Source organism: Pollicipes pollicipes, unplaced genomic scaffold, assembly GCF_011947565.3.
Source record: "Pollicipes pollicipes isolate AB1234 unplaced genomic scaffold, Ppol_2.1 Scaffold_2543;HRSCAF=2982_pilon_pilon_pilon, whole genome shotgun sequence".
Lineage (NCBI taxonomy): Eukaryota > Metazoa > Arthropoda > Thecostraca > Pollicipedomorpha > Pollicipedidae > Pollicipes > Pollicipes pollicipes.
Window position 1 is genome coordinate 1 of NW_023596133.1, and position 26956 is coordinate 26956.

Consider the following 26956-nt stretch of genomic DNA (forward strand, 5'->3'; position numbering starts at 1 on the left):
CTGCTAACCTCACACACGTAGCGCAAGGGCAAAGACCAACGTTGCGTCATCCATATGAGGTAAAATTTCGTGGCCTTGACGTGTCTTTTGTCTCGTCTCAAGAGCGTCATATACGTGTGCCTAGCAGGCCCAGCGCATTCGGTTCCGACGATTCGTGTCCATTCCACAGACCTGTTCTATTTAGCGAGAAGTCACGGTTCCTTCAGACTGATATATAGCGCGGTTCCATTCAAGTGCTGGCCAGCGTAATCTGCACCATTCAGGTCCAACGTTTGTGTGACGGTAGTGATTCTTCCTGCTCTAGCACAAGAATAAGTCGGTGGACAACATGAGCATCCAGTGGACCCTCATAGCCGGCTTCTTGTACACGGAAATAGCTGTAGTATTGCTCTTGCTTCTTCCATTTATATCTGCACGACGGTGAGTGCGTGACGAAGTGGTATCATTGCATATTGTCCCGTTTTTATCGTCATGATGTGTGTGGTAAGTGCAGATGTGATAATAATCCAAGCATTTGGGTCTGGGACCTAGTCTGCAGAAAATCAACGACTGCGCCACATGCATACACGACCTCAGTGTGCAGAACCTTGGTTTCACTCATGCCAAATTCAGATTGGGTCGAATTGCACTCAATTTTCAAATGAAATTGTGTGAAAAATGACATAATGCCATTCTGCTTGGTACTACTGTCACATCATTGTTCCCTGAAGCATTGGCTCTCTATGCTCTGGAATCATTGGTGACTGTGCTTTAAAATCTGAATGCTCATTTGTATTGTGCATACCCCCTCCCTGCATCATTTTCAGAACACAGCACTAATCTAAGTGCCTTTAATATTCAGTCCATATATGGCCAATTTTTAAGGATTTATGATGCTGTTAAGTTATCTCTCAAGTGAGAATGCCTCCTTATCAATTTCAAGCAAAAATCATTCAAATATTTAGCACAACTTGGTCTGACCTGAGCTTGGCACACACATGCCCTAGGCTCAGGAGTTCACTGATACATATGCGAGCACTGAGGGCAGTAGATTAATTTCATGCAGACTGGGTAAAAGGAACATCACTGGAACAATTGCAGGATATGTGCAAGTCAGAGTACTCATAATTTGGTGCACTGTCACTGCCAATTTCAGTGCAAAAACAATTTTCAGGAATTACTATTTGTAAAGGTAATCTCTTGTGAACACTCCTAACCATTGTGATTTAATATGAATATTCAGAATGATTTTGCCGGGTTTTACTTTGGGCATAAGGTTTAGTGCACCACTTTTACTGAAGTGTGCAGCCTGGGAAGTTTTTTCTTTGCAAACTGGCTGGTGTGGAGAACCAGGGTTGTGCAGTTGGTGGTGGTGGTAGGGCTAGGAGCATGATTGCAGAGTCCATGTAAGAGAAACTACTTGCTCCTGCTAGATGGATATGCTTGGATGCAAACTTTTTTTGCACCATACCATTGGTGGTGGTGCTGTCTAGCTTATCTGAAAGTGGTGGCTGATAGAGAGATGTTTGTACATTGATATGTCAGCAGACCACAGAAAGACTGAGATGTTCAGATGTCAACAAGATGTTTGGGGCAGTCAGCATCTCTGCATGTGGCAGGGGCTGATGGGCTGATGACCCAGAGGATGGTCATAAATATTTGTGTATGATTTAAGCTGTATTTGCTGACTACCAAGCACTTATTGTGCTATGTTCATAACCAGACATTAATAATTCATACCCAAAAACCTCAAATTCCTATCCCAAATATCAGCTCCTATTCCACCCTTGCCCCAAGGAGATTTCATCAACAGATGTCATTTCCTTTTACTTTTTAAAAGTTATGTTCACCCAGTGAGCTGGTTGCCACATGTAGTTGTGTACATGCTGTCTCTTTGTATCTCAATTTAGAATGGATAACAAACCACAACTTGTTTGCAGATGGAACAGCATCTTCAAGTCACGCTTCCTTCAGGCCATTGAAGGGCAATCCTTCTTCTACTTCTGTGTGTTCATGGTGGTTCTAACATTGTGTTTCTTGGGTAAGTGTGTGTTAGAAGTGAGACACCTGGCATGTGAAAGTGAAAAGTTTCAAATCATGTGAAAAATACAAATGGTCAGAGCTCATGGAACACTAGGTGTATAATGCAAAAGAGATACTGTCTGACCCTTTGATGTTTTTCTGGTCTGCTAAATCAAGTGTAGTTGGTATGAGTTGAGGGCTGTGCTTGCATGCTTGGCACTATTTTGCATAAGCCAGCTTCAGTAGAGCTCGAGGGTTTATTTTGCAATGTATACAAATATCAATGGTTTGCATAGTCAGTGGTATTTTGCACGGACTAGGTTGGAGGTGTGGGGCCTCATATGAAGGGAGAGATAATGCAATGTAGCATGTTTTTCTGACATGTACCCTATCTGTTCAAACATATTACGCACTTAACATCCATGTGATCTCTTTGAACTATGTGTTTAATTATTAAAGTTGATGTAATGTGTCTTACAAAAGACACATTACATCGAATGTGTCACACACAGTTCTGCTAAGGACCTTTGTTATAGCTCAGGCCATTAGCAGAAATGTGTGAGCTTAAATGAGCTCATGGAGAATGCAATATTGCCTGTCTCTTGTATGTTGCTATCCCAGATGATTTGGTGAGACAGCACAAAAATACTTTGCTGGAAGCAGCATGTTGAAACAGGTGACATTGACAGCATTTTTCATGTTCCTCATGTTTCACACCAATGCCCTCACTAATGCCTAGAATGCTTGTTAAGATCCAGTCATCGTCCCTCTGACACATTCATTGCAAGGCACAATCAGAGTACCATCCCACTCATACCTTGAATGGCACTCCTACTTACATAGTGTGGCATTAGTGGTGGTCATTCCCTCTGGGGTCAGCACCTCACGGACAGCCAGGATCGCTGACAGCAAGCTGCTGCCTTCAGATGCCATCCGTGAGATGGCCAAGTACGGCGACGCGCCCGACGAGGCCGGCCACGCCTCGCGCGACCACCTGGACGCCGAGCTGCAGAAGCACATGAAGCTGTTCCGCGCGCAGCGCAACTTCTTCATCGCGGGCTTCGCCCTCTACCTGTTCCTGTGAGTGGCGCGGCACGGACGTGGTCGGTCAACGCTCTCGGGGGAGACGGCGACGCTCCCGCTCGGTGGTGGAAGTAGTGCCGAACCGCCGGCTTGGGTCATAGATTCAGCATGGTGCGGAATGTCTGCATGACCTTTGGAGCATGCTGTTGATGTAATGACGCTAATGAATCAAATTCATGATATCAGTGCTCTGCACCGATCAGTGCCAATATTGCCAGGCTCTGACGGCAGAAGACGCAATAGGTCCGACAACACGATAGGTTCTACGAATGCGTGGCTCCATATCCGATGTCGGAATAATCTTAGTTATACCCGGTTGGCACGATGACGGCAGCCTCACCCGGCCAGTCGGCCTGTAGTGCGTGCGAGTCGTGACATCCAGGTAGACTGTATGCAGTTCTTGTGCTAAACTGAACGCTGGCTATTGTGATATGTTGCTCGATTCACGCGCTCGGGTGGAGGTCAAATTGACCCCCCCCCCCTCCCTCCCGAAGGTTTTTCCGGGATGGTTTCCGAACGGCGCGGCATAGCCGCGCCAAATTTTGCGTGTCTGTATACACTTAAGTGGCGGATCGTCCGACTTTAAAAAATTACATTTGCTTAGGTCCCCGTCCGATGGCAGGTCAAAGTCAAGCCATGGTTTGAGCTGAGGCAGTTTGTAGGGAATCGTTCAATCTGATCCAACAATGGAGTGCTAGACGAAGCCACACATTTCTGAGATACCTTTTATGGCAACACAGCAATTGAATGAACAAATAACATTGACGTAAGGTCAGGTATGAAGGGCAGACCAAGGTCAAAACCACTCTGTGCTGTAGCGTTTGCAATATGGGGTAGTTCCTGGTGCACATTTCGAATCTATTGATAACAGAAACCCTCCAAAATGGAGGGTGGCTGTGGGTCGTGGCACGTGTGTGCCACCACCCCAATGGAGGGAGGGTGGTGGCACTAGTGGCACACCCCCACTATACACTCTCCAACATGGAGGGTGGCTACGATGCGCACGGCCAGAGAAAAATGGTATACAAAGAATACAAATGAACGTGCCACAGACGGCTACCTAAGTATGTTCCGCCACGATCACGCTCGTATGCTCCACCACAATCACGCTACTCACGCTCCACCACGGTCACGCCATCTGCGCTTCACCAGCTAACTGGTTTTAAAAACGGGTAAACATTCATGCCCTCCACCTCCAGGACAACACACGAAGCCCGCACGTCCGAGCCGAATAAAAGAGACAGGCAGCACTCTCGACCGATTTACCGAACCAGCGCAAGTGCAATGCCTGACAGACCCGTCTAGACCGGCCAAGAGGGATCGGTGTCAGTCACCCCGCTGACTCCGGCGGATAATGCAATGTATTTATGGAGTTTGATGCGCTTTAACCCATATCATTGCGAGCTATGATAATTTATGTTGCAGTTCATCGATGTTTTTGTCCTAATAAACCCTTCTCCTTAATTCGCGGGGCCAAAGCTATGGGTTCATGTCACTCTGGTGTCCTGGTGTTTGTGCCGGAGTGAGATGGCCGTCTCTGAACATTTCTGGTCTATTTATAGCAACGTTTTTCGACTTAAAAATATTTTTGTAAAGCCTGAATTACCAGCTTTAATTTCACACCCTGAAGTGACAATTTTGATTTTATTTGAGTCCCCAGCAGCTATTGCATTTTTGTACTCCGGCTAGCAAGAAATGGCCAAAAACCCAACCACAGGGTGGTTCTGGATGAGTACCAATAAGTCATTCGTCATAATCGTGATACCCATCTCTATACAGCAGCCCTCCAAATGTAATAATAAATCTGTTCAAGGCATGAGCGCGAGCAGAATATGTATGCTCTTGACAAATCAGTCGCGAAGAGGCGAATTATTAAAACCAATTGGAGAGTTTTGCTATGTCCAGCCTCCAACCTCAGCTGGGAGGCGGGCGCAAGCCGCTGAATAGTACAGACGTTTCCGACACTGAATTGCGAGCGATTTTCTTAATTGCATTATCATGACACAATGGTGGCGCGTGAGTAGGCGGCCGTCTGTGGTAGGTGCTTGGTTGTTTGATTTTCTATGACCGCTCATTGCATCCTTGACAATAAATGCAGTTAATCGTCAATGGTAGGTTAAGTCATGTTCAATTCCGAGCTGGTCTGCGTAGGGCGTAGGAAGTGAGAGCTTTGCCGATCTACAGACCGGTGCGATTTCGCTACTCGTTTCTCATTTCCCGGTGTTGTTCAAAGACGATTCCATTCAACGTTCACACACTATTTTTCACATTTCTATACATGATTTATCATATACCTGTGTGGCAACACAGGCCGCGTGCTTTTGGGCATTTAGTCTGGTAGGTGCAAGATTTGTGCTCTTGCAAATATCAATACATGGCTCATGATGGAAGCATCAAGTGTCAAGCTGTTGCACCTTCCGTTTTAAGTTTGTCCTGAAACAGAGGGTTACAATAAGTTTTTTTCCAAAAACTGTTTTTGTTGCATCATGATGGAGTTCAAAATATTTCATTTTACCTAGCCACAATCCTAGAGTACAAAATCTCCTGGTATTATGATCGTCATATAATCGTAAAAATATATTAAAATCTCCATTATACCAGGAAACGTCAAGTTTTCCAACACTGATTTGAGGACCAACCTGGAATTTGACCTTATTTGACCTTATTTGACCCGAAGGTCATGGCCTAGGAATTTCACACTTTGACCTAAGTGAGTTCACGTACAGGCCAACACACCCTCTGAATTTGGTGTCTCTAGCTCTCTTAGTTCCTGAGATCTCAAGGGGTCAAATTGACCCCCACCCGAGCGAAGGGTATCCAACCGGCCACCCGGGGGCGTGTTGACGATGTGCCATGTTAGGGAACCGATAATCTGCGAGACTACCGGCCGGACTGATGTGGCCATGAAGCGTCCTGCGTTCAAGACCCATGCGACAGAAATGTCACCGGATGTTCGAGTTTCATCGATGCCACGCAGTCTGACCACCCACGCAGTCTGGTCACCCACGCGGTCTGACCTCCCACGCAGTCTGACCCTCCACGCAGTGTGACCTCTGGCGGTGATGTGATGCGTCACGACCGTCCCCAGGGTGTTGCGCCGTCTGATCACGCTCATCTCGAAGCAGGCGGCCCTGGAGGCGAGCAACGAGGCGGCGATGCGACAGGCGGTCAGCGCCTCCAACGCTGCCAAGAAGGTAAGCCGACGAGCCGCCGGACCGGGCCCCGGCCGACGCCCGTAGCGCGCTCAGGGATCGGATCGGGTTGCCCGGCCGGTTCTTCGTTGGTAATATGAAGCAGCGGAGAAAGGTCAACCTCCGTTCGTGCCGTACTGTTGACCGCATGCTGTCAAAGACCGCAATTGGAAGCGGGGTTCCACAGTTTCGTGCTTGCTTTATCGGTGAACGTATCTATCGGGGCGATCTGACATCATCCGGAAGTAAGGGCCAGTGCATACCAGCGTTCCCTTTCGGCCGGCACTTTCTGGCCGCGGCAAACCCCGGTCAAGTTACCTCGGCGCAATGCAAGTATGCCGTTCGACGGCCGACAACGCGCACTTGTCAGGCACGGCTGGATTTAGGTGCCCGTCGCCTGTGGTGAGACTTGTCTGGCGGCTTCGCTCCGACATCGCCCGTTCACGGACGCCGCTCTGTCGCCGCAGCTGATGGAGGGCAAGGAGATCAGCGCCGGCGGCGACAAGGAGACGAAGGAGCTGAAGAAGAAGCTGTCCGAGGCGGAGAAGGAGCGCGATTCGGCGCTGAAGAAGGCCGAGGCGCTGCAGTGCCAGGCCGAGGCCACCAGCCGCGAGTACGACCGGCTCATGGAGGAGCACGCGCAGCTCCAGAAGCAGACGGCCGCCGGTGATAAGAAGGACGACTGAGCGGCGGCGAACGCCGGCCCGGTCTAGCCGCCTGTTGGCTCTCTCTGCGGGCAGCTATGCGAGGGTGCCGGCCGGTATCGGGGCACTGTGTGTACGATTTTGGTAAAGGACGGATTGTTAATTTTGCTGTGTTGAATGGACAGGCGGTTGTGCATAGCCAAACCTATTGTAGACGTGCGACGCCGAGTCCCAAACCCAGTTGTCGGTAGTCGTGTGGCGCTTAAGCGGGGAGGGCTAAATCGGGCATAATGATGTCTAGATAATGCTGCATCATAATTCAGAGGAACATTTAACTAGTGTCCGGCCGTGACGCAGATCCGTATGTTCCCGCAGTCAACTCCAGTGGACCCAACGGCTGTCAGAATTTCTCAGAGTTTCGTTCCGAGCACAATGATGCCATCCCAGATTGTGCCACTTGATCCCAATGTCGCTTGACCGAGGTCGCCGGCCAAGTGGGCTGGCGCCTCGCAGTCCGCGTGCTGTTGTCCTCTGGTATTTCCCGTCCTCCAGACGGGGGAATGGTGCCCGGTCGGGGTGTCGCGCCGCTGATCGGTAAATGGCTATCTGGCGGCAGCCAGCGGCACCGCCGCGCTTTGCGAAGATCACAACACTGTGACGTGCTGACGTTCAAAGTATTCCCGTGTATTCATCGTGCTTTCCCTGGGGTTGAGGCTTGTACATTCTCCCGCTATCGTTGGATTTTATAAGGAAGGGCAGACGCTTATGGGCATGCGATGTCGCCATGATAGCGTTGCAGACGTATCGTAATAAAACGAGAACAGAGGTCTCGACAGCGGTTTCAGAACTTGTGCGCGGCAGCTGCGGCGGGACAGACGGCAGAGGCCCGTAGCGCGGCAGCCGGAGCAGGACAGACGGCAGAGGCCCGTAGCGCAGCAGCTAGACCAGGACGGATGGTTGAGGTCCGTGGTGCGGTAGCCGGAGCAGGACAGACGGCAGAGGCCCGTAGCGCGGCAGGTGGAGCAGGACGGACGGCAGAGGCCCGTAGCGCGGCAGGTGGACCAGGACAGACGGTGGAGGCCCGTAGCGCGGCAGCCAGAGCAGGACGGACGGTGGAGGCCCGTACCGATTCAGTGTCGCGCTGTGGGAACGGTCACGCGTGCCCGCGCAGACGAAGACGCAGACTGAGGTCTGGGCCTCGCGTCATGCGCCGTTGGCTTGTCGCCCCGCATTACCGGGCTTCGCGGGCAAGCCGCCGCGACGAGGCGGCAGTGGGAGGCTGACCGTCAGTGATTGGCGCTGTCTAGTTCTCGGCGACGCGCTGCTGCGATTTCCGTTCCAACTAGCAGCGGCGTCGGGACGCAAATAGCGAAGGCGATCCAAGACGCGGAACTGTACTGGATTGCGTAAATGAGGCTAGTTAGTCGATGCGGCAATGCCCTTCGTCGTTATTTTGCAATGTGATCGGATCCGTCGAGCTGTGTGCGGCGCAGATATCATTACTGTTGGTAGGATGGTGGTATAATTGCTTCTGGTGAATGCTATGTGAAGGCGAGGGAACCTGTTGCATGTAACGCAAAGTAAATGTGGAGCCCTCCGTTACTTGCCTACATTGCCTGGAACCACGCCGACATTTCTCGTAAGGATGCAAAGAAAATGCGTCAAAAAATGAAATATGAACAAGATTTATGACAGCGCTGAAAAAACGTGAATGATGTCGCGAAAACGTGAATGATGTCAATGCGAAGAAGTTCTAGTTAATGTTCACCACACCGCGCTTACCGAACTGCTCAGTGGGAAAATGGCTACAGCTGGCAAGGCACGCATTGAGACAGGCAGGCGTTCCGTTACCGTGAACGTGCGGTCTCCAGGAACCCACATTAATGGCGAGAGGTGTATTTTGAATGAGTAACATACCTTCAAGTCGTTTAGAACTGGGGCTCATTTCCTGTTTTTTTCACGAGGCATAGGGGATTGAAGATTTCTGACTTCGTGGTGCCTTTCTTTACCTACTAAAAGCTGCCTGTTCGGAAACGCAAGCTGTGCTCCTGCGTGGTACAATATTCTCAGCTCCGTGCTGTCATCGCTCGTGGGATTTTGGGCCGTGATATATATATATATATATATATATATATATATATATATATATATATTATCGGGGCTTAATGACGCATTTGGCTGCTGAGGCTATATGGCGCCGCCTGCCTCCCACCTCGGCAAGAAGGGCGGGCACCGCGGGAAATCGGACCCCGTAACTCTCCTAGACGCGCAGCTTACTACTACACTAGAATGGACCGTGACGAAAGAGCAGTGGGCATGTGTGGAGCTTGGCACCTTCGTAATGACACGGTCCCCACAATGTCTGTCCAGATCCCCTCAGTATTTGACCTCAGTCGCCAAGAAGTCGCCAAAACCACACATAAAGTTTTATTTCGTTCAGAAAATCACTTCGGTTATTCTCCAATCGTGTGAAGCTGCGCCTGTAGCCCTGCAGTGTACTAATTAACCTCCACTGATTCCTCTAGTGCATTCCTTTGATATGTGGATGTTTCTGCGAAATGAACTGCGTCTTTGAAGTGGGCTGCGTCGGCAAGCTGTGCTTTCTATGGATGTTTTTATGCAATGTGTAATTTGTGAGTAATAACTGCGCATTTCGTAATGTTGCAAAAGGAACTAAGCACCCAAAACTAAAGGATAAGCACATCAAAAATGCAACCAAGTGCTCTGGTTTGTGGATGACACGCTTCATCTTCCAGCTAGATCGTCAGTGATCACAAGTTACGACTGCGGTCCATGGGCTTCTAAAGCTGAAAACGCATGACTCGTAACTGTATTACATGACTAACAAAAGTGCTCGGATGTTGCCGAGTCCTGTCGCCCTATCGACAGAGGGCGTCTCGTTCGGATCGCTTCCATCCAGTCCCGATTGATCCAGGAAGAGCTAATGTAAACAAACGTGTGGCGCTTGGGTACAGAGTGCACTCCCATGTCTGGACAGCATTGGAATGGCCATGGGGAATCAGCTTTTGGCCGGCTTTAACCCGTCGCCGAACACCGCGCTCTGGCTCTTCGCGTCTCTTGTATTTCCAGAAAGTGGTGGCACCGGTCAGCTGGAGAGCTGAACAGTCAAAACTCGTGTCATTGAACAAATGGCGGGGAAGCCGAGGAAGACGGACGTAATGCAGGGGGCGCTCGGAAGGTTTCCGAGCGCTGACTGGTACTCGGGTCAGAAGCACGTCTACGTCAGCAACATCGAAGACCGACTTCACTCAGCTTTTCACCTCTCATGTCAGCGGACACCGCTACTGCAGATCTGGCATGATCAAGCACGTACACTGACAGCTTTGCAGACACGGGAAGGTCATCTGCAGGCGTAGTCTCTTGGCACCCGATATTGATACGACTGTGGAAGTTCTTCTACCCGACACGCGTACAGCAACAGGTAAGCAGGGTTAAGCTGGCCACATGGTTGTGCATGTTTGACAAAGCAAGCATGCATGTTTGACAAACTCGCTGCATTCCACAGGGCCCTTTAAAAACGGTCTCATTTCAGTTCTCGCCTATCCGTGACATTGACACTTCACTCCATCGTTACTGTCCAATGACACTGAGCCAAAGCGCCGCCAACACACGCGCCGTTCTGTGGGCAGCAGTGAGAACGTTAAGAAAACGTCGACATTCATATCGCGTGCACAGCTAGGCTAGACGCCGGGAACGCGGCACGAGTTCGTGGTGTGCCGCCGCTGCGGGTGTGGACAGCCGCATGTCGGCACGCGCCGTCCACCTCCTACCCCAGCGCAGAAGCGGCCGGATCCAGTGCATTACTTCGCGCGATGCACTCGTCCGGTGCGACGCTATAACCAGGAGACGTCACACGCGTGGCGCGCCGCGTCAGGTTCAGACTCCGCGCACGGAGCTCACACCTGGCGCCGAGCGTGGCGGAGCGGCGGCCTCCGCTGGGGTCTGAGGGGAGTCCCCTCGGCGCTGATTGGTGCGGCCCACGCTGGCTCCGGTCATCCCGTCCCCGTCTCGGAGAGGTCGTGGGGTGTAGCCACGCAGGGGAGGGCCCTGGTGGGCGCCCAAGGGGGAAGGAGAGGGGCACGAAGCAGGGAGGGGAACAGCTCGGAGGCTCAGATCTTGCAGTCCTGCGGGCTGCTGCTCGGCGAGTGTGACTCCGTGAGCGCGTGCATGCGTGTCGTCACAGTGCTGGAGCTGACCTGGCGCGCGCCACGGTCCTTGTCGTCGGAGCTGAGGGGGAGACACGGGCTGTCAGAGCCGGGACCGGGCCGCTGCCGGGGCAGAGACGGACGCGTCACGTGGCAGGTCACAGGCATGGAGAACAGCCCGTCAGGGGTACAGGGGAAGACCGTCACTGTGGCAGAGAAGCGCCGTCACAGTGCCGACACAGGGCACGCCAGGAGCACGTCACAGCGCCGGGGGTATCACCGAGGCAGGGGTTGACCGAAATAGGGATGGAATAAGCCTTCTCAGAGAAGACACAGGCCGCCATAGGGCGGGCTGTGGGAGGGTCATCACAGGGTTAAGAACTGTGCGCAGGCACCCACTTGGAGCATGGATAACCATTCACCAATGTTTGGACAGTCTGTTGTAAGTCATACAAGCGTCATAACTGAACTTTTAGACACTACAGGCTATCGCGGGCACAGGGTCCGGTTGTTCCAGTGGGCGGGGATAAGCCCCCAATAATTGGGCCAGGCCTTCACGGTGTCCAGACAAAGAGTCAAATGGAAAAAGCCGAACGACACAAAGTCTGTGGGGATAAAAGCCAATTGGGACAAGAGTCGAATTGTCGAATAGGAAAAAGTCGAAGACCAAACAGTCAAAAGGCACGGCAGTCGACCGAATGAAAACTTAATTGAAAAAAGGAAATAAAAAAGTTCAGGGACTTCAAGTCGACAGGGATAAGTGAGAAAAAGTACAAAACGAAAAGTCCAAAGGAACAAAATCCGTCAGGGGGTACACGAGGATAAGCACTACTGAGTGCTCATGATATTACTCGTTATCACAGGCGCAGTTTGAAGCAACGACAATACTGACCATACCGATCGCTGACAATATCATCAATGTTTGCTCAGCTACATCGCCTGACCGTTGCTGTTGTTAATTGGGACTTTGGAGCGCGCCGACAACGAAGGCCACATCGCGCCTTTTTGGAACCCTGGTGCATCCAGTGCGAGTTTGGTCTGGCTACAGGCCTGGAAACGGGCACTTCCGTCTTGACGCTACAGCGTTTTTCACAACGCACACCGTCACCGCAGTCGTAGCGTTGTGCGATGCCTCCCGATGCCGTGTGCTGATGCGACATTGTGACCGACTGCGGCCATGCAATAATGAACTTGATCTCTGGTGCGCGTGGGCTGCGATCCACCCACCAGATCAGATAGATGGAGACGACGACGAAGACGACGAAGGCCATGCCGATGCCGATCATCGCGAACATCCAATAGTTGACCTCGTTGCTGTCTGTTGGGCGCGTTCGAACGAAGCCAATTACTTCACGGCGCGAGAACGAGTGCGAAACGCGTCATGAAATTCACTCGTAGCGTGACAACGCAGCTTATAAGCGGTACCCGAGCGATGAAAAGAAGCAAAGACGTGCAGCGAAATCGATCTTTGACGACGTGGGTGCAACGAGCATGAGCTGCAGGCGTGAAACGGACACAGCTCAGCCGAGCCATTCAGTGGTAAGCACGTTCGGGAGTACGACGATAACCCCCCCCCCCCCCCCATATCGGCTCGTCAGGCGTCGGTGGCAGTTATATCTACCCTCGTGTCACGTCTACAGTGCACACAGAACGGCGTGTGGTCCCTGAACGGTCAGCATACTCGACCCACCTGGTAGGTACTGGACGTAGATCTCACGAGCTGCGTGGCTGTCCATATTCATGGCTTTGTGGTTTCACCTATGCACGACAAACGTTACCGTCAGAGATGGGGACGCGGCATCCACACTATGTCACCTGGTTATATTTGTTCTGGGCACTGTCCACCATTCAAATTTTAACGTTTGTGCGGTTTCAATAATTTTGTTATGCATTTGGGTACCCACACATGCTCAAAGCTCACACTCTCACAGCCATTTCACACATCTTCCGTGTTAAAAAGACAGCGCAATACCGTCAGCTGCCCGCAGGACTCAGGACTCACCTCCGAGGCCGCACCCCGCCGCCGCCGGCAGCTGACGGCCACCCGAACACCCCAGCCGCGCACCGCCACCCGGACACCCCAGCGGCGCACCGCCACCCGGATACCCCAACGGCGCACCGCCCGCTCGTCACGGTCGCTCCGGCCGCGCGTCCGCCGCCCCGGCCTTCGCCGCGTCGACACCGGCGCAGACGGAGGCGGCGACGTCGAGCGCGAGGGATCGATGGGCGAGCGGCCGCGGGCGACGCAGGCGCCGGCGCGGTGCCAACCGTCGGCGGCGGCGGCGGCGGCGGCGCAGGAGCGGCCATTCTCCCTGACCTCATGGCGAGACAGCTCGTCCGGAGTGTCGGTCACATGGGAAGTTGGTCTGGTTATTATCCGGTCACTGAGTCTGTTCCTTGTGTGCGTCACCAAGGGATTTCATCCGTTCCTGGTCTCGTTACGGGTGTCATTATCTGTCTCCGGCGTTGTTCATTGGTTCACCAGCTCATCACGACTCTGCACACGAGCCTGACGCGTTTTGCGGTGATTTGGTCTTTCAGGGCGCGTCGGCATCGAGGCCATTTTGCGCTCAACCCAACGCGTTTCTGACGCCTATCGACAGTCGTGTGCAAAGGCAGAAGTTCACCCCAGCACGTGCGTCTGTCGGCGGAGCCTGGACATCCAACACGCCGTTTGTTTATTTTACGCGAGGGCGCGCAGTGCACTGTCGATTCACAGTAATTTCTGCAGGCTGTCCGTGGATCCACCGCGCCGCTGGCCGTCCGCCACTCCTCCGGCCGCTCAGCTCAGACAGAAGCGGTGGTATGTGCCGTGTGCTCACAGCGGTAAACGGATATTTGGGAGAGTAGAGTTTGATTTCGGATAATTTCTTAAGTCTGTTTATCGGATAGTGGGTACCTGCATACGGTAGCGCAACACTGGTTTGTACGTGAGCGACAAATGAACGTCATTTGCGTGCGTGCTTCATCGCTATCCTCGCGCCGGATAGCTTGCCCCGGATGTGGGAAACTAGCATTCCACTGCATTCATCAAGACACTTGCTCGTAGTGATACGTCCAATATACGTGAAACAAATGACCAGCTGAGGTTCTGAAAGGGTAAGGTAATATAGGTCGAATAATTGAAATGAAATAACACGCATGCACACGCTCCGTTTGCAGCGCGCTCCTTTTGTAAAAGCCCACTCTGGCCATGCCCCTCCCACGTCACTTGGCCGTAATTTTGCGACCGATCAAGCGGAGATCGCGTCCAACCTGTCCTTCTGCCTTCATGCAAATCTTTCGCCGACAAAATACCACTGAAAGCGGTTTGTATATTGGCCGCTCCTGGTGGGATGTGTACAAATGACGTGTGTGCATATAACCACCGATCTGCGAGCGGTAACGATCAAACAGAACTGGAGCATGAAGCGCACAAACCAACAAGTCAACACCAAACGAATGAATCATCACTAGACACAGCCCAGGTGAGGAGGGCGGCTCGCGGCAGCGTTCAACAGTTGTGTCCAACTGCCAGGAATAGTCCCTGCCCCGCGTTCAGGCAGTGCCGGTTAAGAATAGGTACATAATGCAAACCACGTAATACACAGCGAGAGAACTGACGCCACAGAACTCCACAAGTCGGAAAATCAGCCGGCCAGTTGCATCGGTTGCCCCAGTGACGTCATATGACGCGGTAGCGGCGGCCCGTCGCTCATCGGGGTTTCCGCCGCTGCAGTCGGCACCGAACGCACATCCCCAGCTCGCGACCCGAGCGGAGTTGCGGACGCGGGCGGCGCCAGGCACAAAGGGTGACATATACGGGGCCCGCCCGCACGCGGGATGGCAGGAGGGGCGGCGGGACGGAGTCACGCCGCTGGGGACGGGTCATTTCCGGCAGGGATCGGCGGCCTGCTGTTAGCGGTGTGCCAGCCCAGCAGTCACGTGTGCACCAACTGAAGCTCATCCCACGATGAACCGACTCGGGCGCAGTACATGCGTTCGGGGTAAGAACCCATGGATGCAGCAATAATTACAAGCCCATGCTCCCCCCCCCCCCCCCCCCCCCTCCCACCCAAGTGCGATACCAGTGCAACGCACCGCAGCGGCAAAAACAGCGCCAGCAGTGACTTCAGGCAGGCAGTTGGACCCATTTTCAGCAGCCCATTCGCCGTGTGGTGCTGAAATCATTTAACGACCGCCTCGCTCCTGCTGCTGGCCCGCTCCAGCTGCCTACGTCCCCGCGGTGACCAATCACATCACGGCCAGCGACGCGACCAACCAATCATCCCGGCGCCGACGCTGCAGCCACCAATTGTGACGGCGTTGGCGCCGCAGCCACCAATCGCGATGCGACCGGCCGGCGCAGCATCCCACCAATCAAGACGTGGCATGAGCTCGGCCGCCCAATCAGCGTCGTGCGGCGACGCGGCCTTGGCCGCCGCGGGGCGCGGTTTGTACTGTCGGCCGCTGCTGCGCCGCGGCGGCGCTCCTCTCAGTGGCCGTTGGCGAGCGGCTCGGCCGGCTCGTTCAGCAGCAGCGGCGGCATAAAGCGGCGCCCCGCCACCAGCGGCTCGAGCGCCTCGCCCGCGTACGACACGAGCGGAGAGATCTCGCAGATGACCGGGTCCTCCCACTTCACCCACGACTGCCGGCTGCAAAGGAACGGCGCCGTCAGCAGACGGTCGGGCCGGCACAGCATGCGTGACGTCACGCCGACAAAGGCGGGCTCACCAGCAGGGTAGCGCAGTACAACGTGTTGTCCGACGACAGTGACATAGCCAAAGCCTAGAATTCGACTTCCATAAATTTAGTTAGCAATATCCGGCTGGCGAACAGGCATGCGCATGTGCAGACACACTCCTTGATTCGTCTGTCTGTAACCACGTCAGTAACATTTGCTGACAATGGAGCTTTCAAACGTCCCGCAGCATCCATCGAGAACATTTCGCCTGGATGGAAGCAAATCACGCGCTGCAGACGGCGCATGCCACGAGCGCACGCAAACGCCAACACCCGACACTGCACGGCCCAGGTGTGCACCGCACCACACCCGTGCAATGTCACCGATCAATGCAGCTGGCGGCCAGCTGGCTTACGAACTCCAGCAGCGCGGCGCGGCTGCCGACGACACCGCGCAGCCGCGTCCTAATCGCAGGTCCCGGTCGGGCCCGACGGCTTGCGTGGCAGTCAATGAGTGTGGCGATCGGTCTCCGGCACTCACCCCTTGTTGTTGTTGGCCTCGGAGTGTTTGGTCGACTCGACGCTACCGGTGCACACGGCGAGCCGTTAGTGAGAGGGCGGCGGACGCTGACAGCGACGCAGCGGAAGGGCAAACTCAGGGAACAAAGGACGAACGGCAATATGTTCTGGCGCCACTCGCATGGCTACTACGCATTATACAGTGGCAAGCCAAAACAAGCGCCAGCTACACAGATGAAACGTAAAAAGCATGGCAAACGCAACAACGCAAGAACATATAATGCAAGAACGCTTAGAAGAGCAGCGGAGAGTTAGGGCATACACAGTTCCGGATGCACCGGTTCTATGTTCGATACGCCGGTTCTATAAGGCGCATTCATGGATAAGTCGTGCAACTGGCCAGATCGCGGGAATCACACCGGTCTGCGAAACCTGCTCGAGCAGCTACAGGCGTCGAAACTTACCGACGACATCAGCACGGCACGTGAGTTCTGTCCTGAGAATCCAGGGATCGCGAGGGTCCCGCACCGGAGTGTGGGCATACTAACCTGCCTGACTAATAATGGCCCGGGGCAGTGTGCCGAACAACATACAGTATGTCGCACGGCATACAGTACGCCGCCCCAAACATCCGTGGGACGGTGCCGCCCCTCTGCCTGGCCAGCCGCAGCCCAGCTTCGCTGCGGACCAGCGGGGCCGGGGGACCCCCTGCCGAGCACGCCGCCGCCGCCTCTCACCCGGGTATGAGTGGGATGGGCTGGCCATCCTCGTCCACGAACTGCCCTCCTGAGGCGAGCACGTAGCGCTGGTGGAGCGAGCAGAGCGCCAGGCGGGCCGTGGTGGGCGTGTCCTTCTCGGCGCCGTCGGCGTTCTTCAGCGGCGAGAACTCGTCCTCGCGCAGCACCTCCCAGACGGCGAAGTTCCTGCGCCGCGGCGGGCGCCACTGTCACCAAACACGGCCGCGGAGGACACGGCCCGCAAAGGCACCTCAGCTCACACCAAGGAGCTTTTAAGGTATTGCGCCTACATGAAAGATAAACATCGCACCGAGACGGGTGCCACAGCGCGGAGGGAGAAGCAACAGAGCGCGTGGCATCCGTGCGAGTTCCTATTTCCCGCCGAGGACCTTTCACAAGGTACGAGCGACACAGACGAATGTCACTGTGACGGGACAGCGTTTATGTGTAGTGGAGGGCTGTGGGAATGGGAGAGTAAATAGGACACTTTCAGCGTACTACGAATCTCAGTTCTCAGAACAAAGACATAGCTTATTTGGCACCTAGCAGGCAGGAATTCGAGAAACATAACCATAAATGTTCCGCTTATAGCCAGCGTGGCCTGGCCGACAGAATACCATGGTCGTACTCTGATGACTTTAACCTGACAATCACACAAGTCGAAGCCATGAAAAAGCAGAATCTATTTCTCATCGCTGATGTGCATGACCACTGCAGGATGCTAAGCTCGTTGCGGACGCTACAGTCAGATCGGGTAATACAGATCCTTTGAACTGATGAACGGGTATAAGCACACACAGAATCAAAAGGACAATCTCACGTCCTCTTGCGCTCTACGTGAACACGACACTCACTTGGAGAACTGGAACACGTCGAACACGAACTTCTCCATCTTGATGCCGTTGGGCCGGTCCGGCTTCTGGGTCTGCCCCACCTCGTCCACGTACGGAATCTTCTTCTTGGCCACATGGTGCAGCAGCTCGGTCTCGTGCTCCCTGGTGACACGTGCGGCCCGGCTGGTGAGCGGGCCCGAGGCGGCTGGGCGCACAATGCACGTGACAAGTGCCGTACACCACGCGGTCGCCCGCGGTCGTTACAGCACCGCACGGCACGTAGCTAGTGGTCGGGCCGGGCCCCAACCTAAGAGCTCGTGTCTGTACTTGTATTTTAACAGAAATACGTGAAGAGCATCAGCTGTGAATCTACTAAGTTCAAATATGCTGCTTATCTGCGCTCTTTCATCACTAATATATGTTTGAACATATTACATTCCTACCCTTTCAACAGAGAAACAAACTTCAAAGCTTGAAAGATTGAACATACGGTTACTGTCACGAATTCCAGGCCAGCTTGTCAATAGATGCAGTACGCTAATGATTACAAATCGTGCAGCACAAGCACCTGGTACGAACATTACGAATAAAACCATCACCACGTCAGGCTATTTGAAACAATCCTGGAGCGTGCGTCCAGCCAGCACGTTTACCGTCAGCCCGGACAGGACAGCTGCCGGACATCTTCTGGGACTGATCGGAGTAAGCAGGACCAGTATGGGACAACCCGACCACCGTCTGCACATAACGGCGATGACCGCGGTCCCGGACGGCCGCGAGCGTAATTTACAGCCCTGACCGAGGACGACCGAGGTGGCGGGTGGCCACGAGCGTAATTAAAAGCGCCGGTCGGTGATCAGCACTGCCTGTGGCAAACACACCCGATAACCTATCTCAGGACCGCGCTGGACCGGCGCGCTCGCGCCGCCCCTCCCCGCCACCTGCGGGAGGGTCACACGGTCACCAGAGGCGCGCGAGACCCCACGCCACGCCCACTGCGGAAGCAGCGGCGATGGAGCCGAGGTCGCCTCAGCAGCAGACACGTGCGTGACGTCCAGCCAACACCGGGCAGCGGGCCGGCGCTAACCCCCCCCCCCCCCCCCCCCCGCCACACTGAGCAGGACACGGGCGCGGGCGTCTCCCACCTGACAACGTAGCGCAGGAAATCGGCCGTGAAGAAGTGGTTGCAGATGGAGCCGGCCGAGAACGTCAGGCGGCCGTCGGGGTTTCGCCTCTGGGCCGTCTTGAGCGTGATCTCCGAGTACTCGACCACCTGGTAGTGGCCGTCCACCTGGCAGACGACACCCACCGCCTCCGTCGGGAACGCCTTCTCCACCACCTGGCGGGGGCGCGGGGAGGGGAAGCCGTCAGACGTGGAACGTACGGCGCACTGGCGGGTGGGGCCGCCACGCTACGTGAGTGACGTAACGTAACGGCCCCAAGCACGTTGTAAACTCAGATGTCTACATCGACTGGATGCCGTGCGCTGACGGCAGTCTGGGTCTTAAGGCCTTCTAAAACCGGATGAACGCTGCATGTGGATTACTTGTTGGAGCTCACCATAACGCCGCGACTTGGTCATGTGGCCCCGATCCATTTTGTTCCGATGACTAAAGCGCATAATATAGCTCCTTTTATCATGGCAATGGGCGTTAATGCATGAGGTGAGCACGTAGCGCTGCCTCACGAAATCATCATTTGTCGTTGATCCGCGGTCCATTGAGTGGTTGACCCGCACGCACACACGAGCCACACGACCGAGCCCCTCCGTGGCGATCTCTGTGATCACCGAGCAGCACGCGCCAAGGGGTCACAGTCCGGTCGCGCGGGTCGCAGTGACTAACCCCCATCACCGACGTTCAAAGCCCCGCCGGCCGCGAACAACGCCCGAAGACACCGTCTGGACGGGGTCACGACCCGAGCGTCCCGCGGTGGATCGAGTGGCAAGTGCGCTGTCCGTGCACGCCTGGTGTAATCCAAACAGACGGGTTCCGCTTTTATAACCGATCGATAAGGCGGACGAGTCTGTCTGAAATCAACTCTGCACAAACAGCGCTGGCGCACGTGCTGCGGGTTCAGCGGCCTGCCCGCCGTCCACGCCAGGCCGGGTGCTCAGGAGATCCCTGCCTGCCCCGATGGACGGCTGCCGCGACACCGACGCGACAGTGGCTTCAGCTCGGCACTTCTAGAACGGTGTCATTTCGGGGTTGGATGTCAGCTGACCGTCGCAAAGGGGACATTTGAGCCACACACACTCACCTGTGATGTAAGCGACGCGTCCCACTGCTGTCTATCTAATAAGAGCCATTTTCCCAGACACATCCGGCGAAATACTGAAATTCAACTCAACTTACCTCGCTAGGTCTTCCTCCAAAGTTATCAAACCGGACACCAATATCACAATCGATCACGATTATCGCCATGCGCATCCGCCCGCGGAAGCATGGGCCAGTTTTCGTCACCCACCTTTTACCCAGTATGTTTACAGAACAGGTACGATCAATGATTGAAACATTTTCAAAACAAATATAATTCCCTACTCGATGATGTAGTAGAGTAACAGAGCTCAAAATTACGGAACCACGTATCAGCATCACATAACAAATCCCAATTACTCAGGTTTGACCAAAGGTGGTAGGGTGCAAAAGTATGGGCCCAAACACCAGAAATCGCGAGCCAATACAGAAAATCGTGATCCCACCCGGGACATTCATCAGCCAAGTTTCCCACAAGGACACTTACACAGCAGGAAAACAAGAACGGTACGCTATGTTCGCAGATTGGTTTTACACTACGCTACTCAAATATGACACCATAGTTGTTAATGAGCCCATTTCTTTCATTCTAAAAAATAGATGCTCTGGTTGTCTCTGTCCGCATAGGTTCAGCATTTGTCATTACTTTTGAAATAAATAAAAAATTGTCTAGCCGCCATATCCTGCTGGACACATTTGACGATCATGGAACCGATTTTTCACCTTATCGCTTTCGGTGTGCACTACTGCAGGCTAGTAGTCAATTTCGAAACACACAGCCAAGGTTGTGTTATTCTCTGGCCATGTCACGAGCGCGTCCACATGTCACGATGCACGTCACGTTACGTCGTACGTCCAGACACGATATCGTCACAGTGAGTCGACCCTTACCTCCCATGCCCCCTCCCCCCTCCCGCCGACGCTCAACACGCTCACCGCCGCCTGCTATCTCACCTTGGCACCGCAGTCAGCCCCGCGCGAGATGCAGTAGCCCATGAACACGGGGTCGGCCATCTTCACCAGGATGTTGTCCACGCAGTAGACGTGCAGGTACTGGACGCCGCGCTCGGCCATATCCTGCAGCATGTTCTCCCGCTCCAGGGCGCGGTAGAGGCCACCGTTGCCGTCTGGCGCGTGCGCCACCCGGTCGGGCGCCTCCAGGATGATCTTGCCGTCGAAGCTGAAGCACGGCAGCGTGCCCTGCTCGAAGAACACCAGGTCCTGCTTGTCCAGGCCGAAGAAGTCGTTCTTCTCGAAGAAGCGCACAGTGGGCTCCTTGGTGGACTCGCTGGTCATCACGTACCACGTGATGCGGCCGCCGGCGCGACCCGTCCGCTCGGCGGCCAGCCGCTGCAGCCGACGCACGCGCTCCGACTGCAGCTGGTACAGCGTCTTGCGCGACGGCAGGCCCACGTCGTACATGCCCTTGGGGTAGCTGACGCCGAGGCGCGTGCCCTGACCGCCGGCCAGCAGCAGCACGCCCACCTCACCGCGCGAGACCGCCTCCAGCCCTGTAGACAGCGGCCGCCACGCGTGAGCACGCCGGGGAGGGGCGCGCTCCACCGGAGCATAGGGAGAGGATCTCCAGACCTGGAGGCAGCAGTCGCTGCACGTGAACCCGAGGACGGAGGCGGCAGCGGACACATGTGACGACAGACGGGGAGGGGACGCACCACAGCAGGCCCAGGGGGAAGCCTACAGGCCTGAAGGCAGCGGCAGGCACACGCGACAAGCACATCCAGCAGCTACGCCCCTACCACAGGCCACCGTGCCGCCAGCAGAACCTGGATCAAGAAGCCCGCTGGGATGCAGGCGATCACTCTTTTCAAGGTCGTTGGAATGTTTCGCGTGATGGTTGTACGAGGCATCGTGGTCAGGCAGCACCCAGCTGCCCATTAGGAAGCGAATTCTGCACCACGCCAAGATTAATTCTCGAACGACTTCACTGCGTGTCCTGCCCAATTTAGCCCATGCAGATGCGTAGCGAGGATGAAGGAACACCTGCGCCTGCCTTGAGGACATTCAGAGGGGACGGATCTTTGGATCAATAGTGACCAAAAACAGCACTTCACGAACAAAGCCAACACCTGTGCCAGCATCATGCGTCATTGACGACAGCAAAGCCCGACACTATCCACCCATCGACGCATCAACATCAGAAAAACATGGTAATAAAAAATCGCGGTCACAGGGGGTGCCACAGAGTGCCACCGAACTGTCGGGTGGTCACACAAAGTGTATGTCGGGTGGGGGTGCATTAAGCACCGCTCGATTTGGCGCGCTGCCCCCCCCCCCCCGGGGGGGGGGGTGTGTGAGGAGCCCACTTTCGACCCGTCGCCCAGGTGCGACGCGGCGTTTTATGCGCCGCCCACCCCGGCAGGTGGTGAGCGAGCGGCGGCCCCGGCCGGCGCGGGACGAGTCCCAGGCCCGTGCGGCGGCGGCGGCGGTGGCGGCAAGGGGTACGCGTTCCATAGGACGAGACTTGGCGACCGCACGTCGTCAACCTCTAGTCTCTACCACTGTGAATTGTTGTGAATTGTCGGTGATGCCGGTGGATTTCCGCCATCGGGCGCTGACATCTGGAATTTCGTGCCGGCGCGCCCCCACCACCGGGACCCGGGTGCCCGGTAACACACATCGGCGAACCCCACGCCCGCGCCGGCGCCGGGTCTGACACACCCGCCGCGGCACGTACCGACGTCGTTGTAGCGCTGCAGCTCCTCGGGAGAGGAGCGCACCACCGAGCCGAACACGTCGGCCGGCACCGGCTTCAGCCGGTCGTCCAGCTTCTCCTGGTCCTCGGCCTCCTCCAGCGTGCTCCGGTAGAACGCGTTCACCTCCGGCAGGTCGATGCTGTCGGTGGAGCGGCGCTCAGTCGAGTGGGCGGCAAGAGGGATAAGCGACACATGCACCTACGCTACCTGTACTCAGCAGCAGCATGCAAGAACACGCGCATCGTGGGGCTATGCCACTACCCTGTAAGAATCAACAGCGATGGATCACTGGCTGAGGTTTCGGAGTTTAGGCGACGATCAAATAAGGAAGTAGGCTGGATCGAGGCAGCCTCATCCCATGACTATCACCGTCGTCCGACCTCAATCAAGCGGACAGCCAGGACTGCGGCCTGTATGTTCTGCGCCGAGGCCACCAATGGTGATGTTCGCTTCTCGACAGCAACAGGGACGCCACGAGGCGAGAGCGGGACGCGGACAGGCGCTCATGTCGAGCTCAGCTGTCCGCCGGCTGAGGAGGTCCTGACGGGGCGGGGAGGGGGCGGGGCCGGCAGCAGGGGCGTCAACACAGGTGGGGCGGCCACCTGATGCGGCACGGGCCGGCAACGAATCACCGGCCCACTCTGCACGGAAAAACTGCAGGGAGAGGGTTTCTAACATTAGCAAGCTGTCGGCAGCATGCTACTTTCGACTGACACGTCCTGACAAAACTAAGATAAGAAGACGTGACTCCAGTACCGGTAACCTTCGATCTGTGACTGGTACCGGCTTCTCCTGCCAGGCCTTAGCCTGCAAGCAATCAAGAGGTGACCACGTGTTGGCTAAACACCCCGGACGGCCATGACACCGGTTCTGCCGCTGAGCGCCTACACCGGTGAGCTCCGCTGCCCCGCCCGCTCCCTGGCCGTCATCGTCCGCCCCAGCCTGCCGCACTCACCCTCTGAGGTCATTGTAGAGCTTGCGCTGCCGCTGCGGCTCTAGGTCCGACCAGAACCGAAGCACGTGCTCCTGGCCGACCTTCTCTAGGTCGGCGCGCAGACTGTCCACGTCCATGCTGTCCTGGAGCGACGCCGGATGTCAGGAGAGCACACACAAGACGACGTCGGCAGGAGCACGCGCGCCGCTAGCGTAGTGCGACCGTGCTGACACAGATCACGGGAATGGTGGAGGAGACGTGCCTGAGCCCCCCAGTGGTTCGTTTCTACCTCTCGTTCGTACGCTCCTTCGTGCAGGTTCTGCAGGATACAGAGCTGGCGGGATCCTAGTGCGCATGACTGGCACAGTACAGCAATACAAACATCTACCAACGACTGGGAACGATCCCGCTCATCTGCGACGGTGGAGCGCTCCCAGCACGACACCCGTTCCCACTGCTGGTGCGGTCCGTCCCCAGCAAGCATGCCACTGTTCTCACTGCTGGTGTGGTTCATCCGCAGCCGCAGCTGCCCCCTCCACTTTCTCCCTTAGGTGACACCAAGTCCCAGATGCATTTAAAAGGGAGCAGGAAGTGGGAGTGGGAAACTACCGACTGGAGCAGCTGGGGTAGGCCGTGTATAGGAAATTTCTGTCTGGAGCAGGGGTGGCCAGTGGGTGAGAGACACCAGTCTGGGGCAGGGGTGGGCCGTGTGGAGGAAATTACTGTTTGGAGCAGGGGTGGGCCGGAAATGACAGACTGCCGTCTGCGGCAGGGGTAGGCCATAAATGGGAGATTACTGTCTGGGACAGAGTTAGGCCGTGTGGAGGAGATTACTGTCTGGAGCAGGGGTGGACCGTGAGTGGGAGAAGCCAGTCTGGAGTAGCGGTGGGCCGGGTGTAGAAGATTATTGTCTGGGACGATGGTGGACCGTCAGTGGGAGACTACCGTCTGGGGCAGGGGTGGGCAGTGCGGAGGAGATTACTGTCTGGAGCAGGGGCGAGCCGTGTGTAGAACATAACTGTCTGGGACGAGGGTGGGCCGTGAGTGGGAGACGCCAGTCTGGAACAGGGGTGGACCGTGTGTAGAATATTACTGTCTGGGACGAGGATTGGTAGTGATTGGGAGATTGGTAGATTGGTAGTGAGTGGGAGATCACTGTCTGGGACAGGGGTGGGCTATGAGTGGGAGATTACTGTCTGGGACGAGAGAAGGCCGTGAGTGGGAGATTACTGTCTGGGACGAGGGTGGCCGTGAGTGGGGGACGTCAGTGTGGAGCAGGGGTGGGCCGTGAGTGGGAGACGCCAGTCTGGAGCACGGGTGCACCGTGTACAATATTACTTTTTGGGCCTAGGGTTGACCGTCAGTGGGAGATTACTGTCTGGGGCAGGGGTGGGCTATGAGTGGGAGATTGTTGTCTGGAACAGGGGTGGGCCATGAGTGGGAGATTACTGTCTGGAACAGGGGTGGGCCGTGAGTGGGAGATTACTATCTGGGACGAGGGTGGGACATGTGTGGGAGATTTCTGTCTGGAGCAGGGATGGGCTATGAGTGGGAAATAACTGTCTGAAGCAGGGGTGAGCAGTGTGGAGATTACTGTCTGGAGCAGGGGTGGGCCGTGAGCGGGAGACTACCGTCTGGGGCAGCTGGGGTGGGCTCTGTAGAAGAGATTGCTGTCTGGGACGAGGGTGGGCCGTGAGTGGGAAATACTGTCTGAGGCAGGGGTGGACCATGAGTGAGAGACACCAGCCAGGGGCAGGGGGTGGGCTGTGAGTGGGAGACTACCGTCTAGAGCAGGGGTGCATGGCGTACAGGAGTCTCCGCTTAAAGCACAGACTGGTAGCCCGTGCGTGACTCCTGTGGGCGGGCAGACCCACCCCTGGTCCGGGCCGTACTCGGGGGTGCCTGTCCAGTGTTCGGGGCTGGTGCACTTGTTTACGGGGCGGCTCGGCGGCGGCCCTACCCCAGGCGTCACCCCAGGGCTCTCACGGGAAGGGGAGCCGACGGCGCGGGCGATCCTGACCGCCACGGGCAACGTCGGCTCAAGGCCACCGAGCGCGGCGCGCTCCCGTACCTCATGACGCCGGCGACCGGGGTCAAATGGAGCGAACCCGTGAGCGGGGTCGAATTGAATGGGGTGCATTGGAACGGATTGGGCTCACGGTAGCAGGTGGTCTCAACTTTACAGTAACACCGTATGGACTGTACCAGGCTTTAAGCAAGGCGCACCAACGCCTGACTGGTGATAAGCGGGGAAGGAGCACGGGGAAGCCAAACATCGCTGCCGTTGTTTACAAGGATGGCACTTTATCGCGCCCAGATCCAGAGATGAGCAAACATATACGGTGGAAAAGAATCCTGTACGTTAAGCGGTTTGCTCATCGTTCCTGAGTGCATCAAATAGCCAAGTGATGGTGCGTCAGACGTGATGCCGTCTTTAGATTTCTCTTCGTTCTGCATAGAAAAACGGACATCAAAAATCACATTCAGTGCCATAAAAGTTGGAAAAGTATACCCTAATGCGCCATCGCTCCGAACAACTTCAAGGAAACCTCTGCTAGGCTGGGTCAAACGAGCACAGTCATTATGCGAGCAATTCCCTGCTTTCCAACTTAATACACAATGGGAAAAAAATGAAACGACACCCATCCGTCGTCTATAGCTTCTCCCAGGTCCCGCCAGAGAAGGTGATATCGGAATCCCATTTATCGCGACCCTCATACCCAGGCCAAGTAGAAGAAACAACGGAAACATACCACCACACAGTCATCAACGCAATACCCTTTCACACCCACTCAAAAAAAGTAGCTACGTTGCGGAGGCGCCCAGCGAGAGCAGCGACCGCCTCGAGCACGGCGTTGCATGCTGTGCCGGGCGACACCTCCGCGCGCCACAGCTGGGAGCTCCGCACCTGCCTGTGATCGCCTCCTGCGTCCCCGCACTCGTAACAGACCAACGCACGCGCACGGCACCGATCCGGCCCGGCCGCCCGCCGCGCCGTTATATACTAGAAACGAGCAGGGTTATCGCCGTCGACCGACCCGACACCTACCGGCGCCGGACTGAAACAGTCCCGGGTCGGCGCGGCTCGTTCGGCCCGCGGCACGTGAGGCCAGGCCCGTCGCTGCGCATGCGCGGTCATCCACTGGCTCCGCCACGGGTGGAGGGGGTGGGACGGCGGGCTTTCAACGATGCGGAATTGAACCTTACACAGATAGGC

General features: G+C 55.6%; 2 protein-coding genes across 2 annotated transcripts; one reads left to right on the top strand and one right to left on the bottom strand.

Annotated features, from left to right (window-relative positions):
• The first annotated feature begins 148 nt into the window (after nt 1–148).
• LOC119097643 (B-cell receptor-associated protein 31) lies at nt 149–7750 on the top strand. Its single transcript, XM_037220687.1, has 5 exons — nt 149–420; nt 1920–2020; nt 2928–3081; nt 6173–6278; nt 6743–7750. Exons 1-5 carry the CDS (start codon nt 329–331, stop codon nt 6959–6961), a joined length of 672 nt encoding a protein of 223 aa, XP_037076582.1. The 5' UTR covers nt 149–328; the 3' UTR covers nt 6962–7750.
• Nucleotides 7751–15144: 7394 nt separating this feature from the next.
• LOC119097633 (UDP-N-acetylhexosamine pyrophosphorylase) lies at nt 15145–26698 on the bottom strand. The gene is made up of 8 exons (XM_037220676.1): nt 26648–26698; nt 23761–23882; nt 22787–22944; nt 21046–21602; nt 18982–19175; nt 17858–17998; nt 17004–17189; nt 15145–15719 (listed from the first exon to the last, which is right to left on the bottom strand). Exons 2-8 carry the CDS (start codon nt 23874–23876, stop codon nt 15560–15562), a joined length of 1512 nt encoding a protein of 503 aa, XP_037076571.1. The 5' UTR covers nt 23877–23882; nt 26648–26698; the 3' UTR covers nt 15145–15559.
• Nucleotides 26699–26956: the final 258 nt, after the last annotated feature.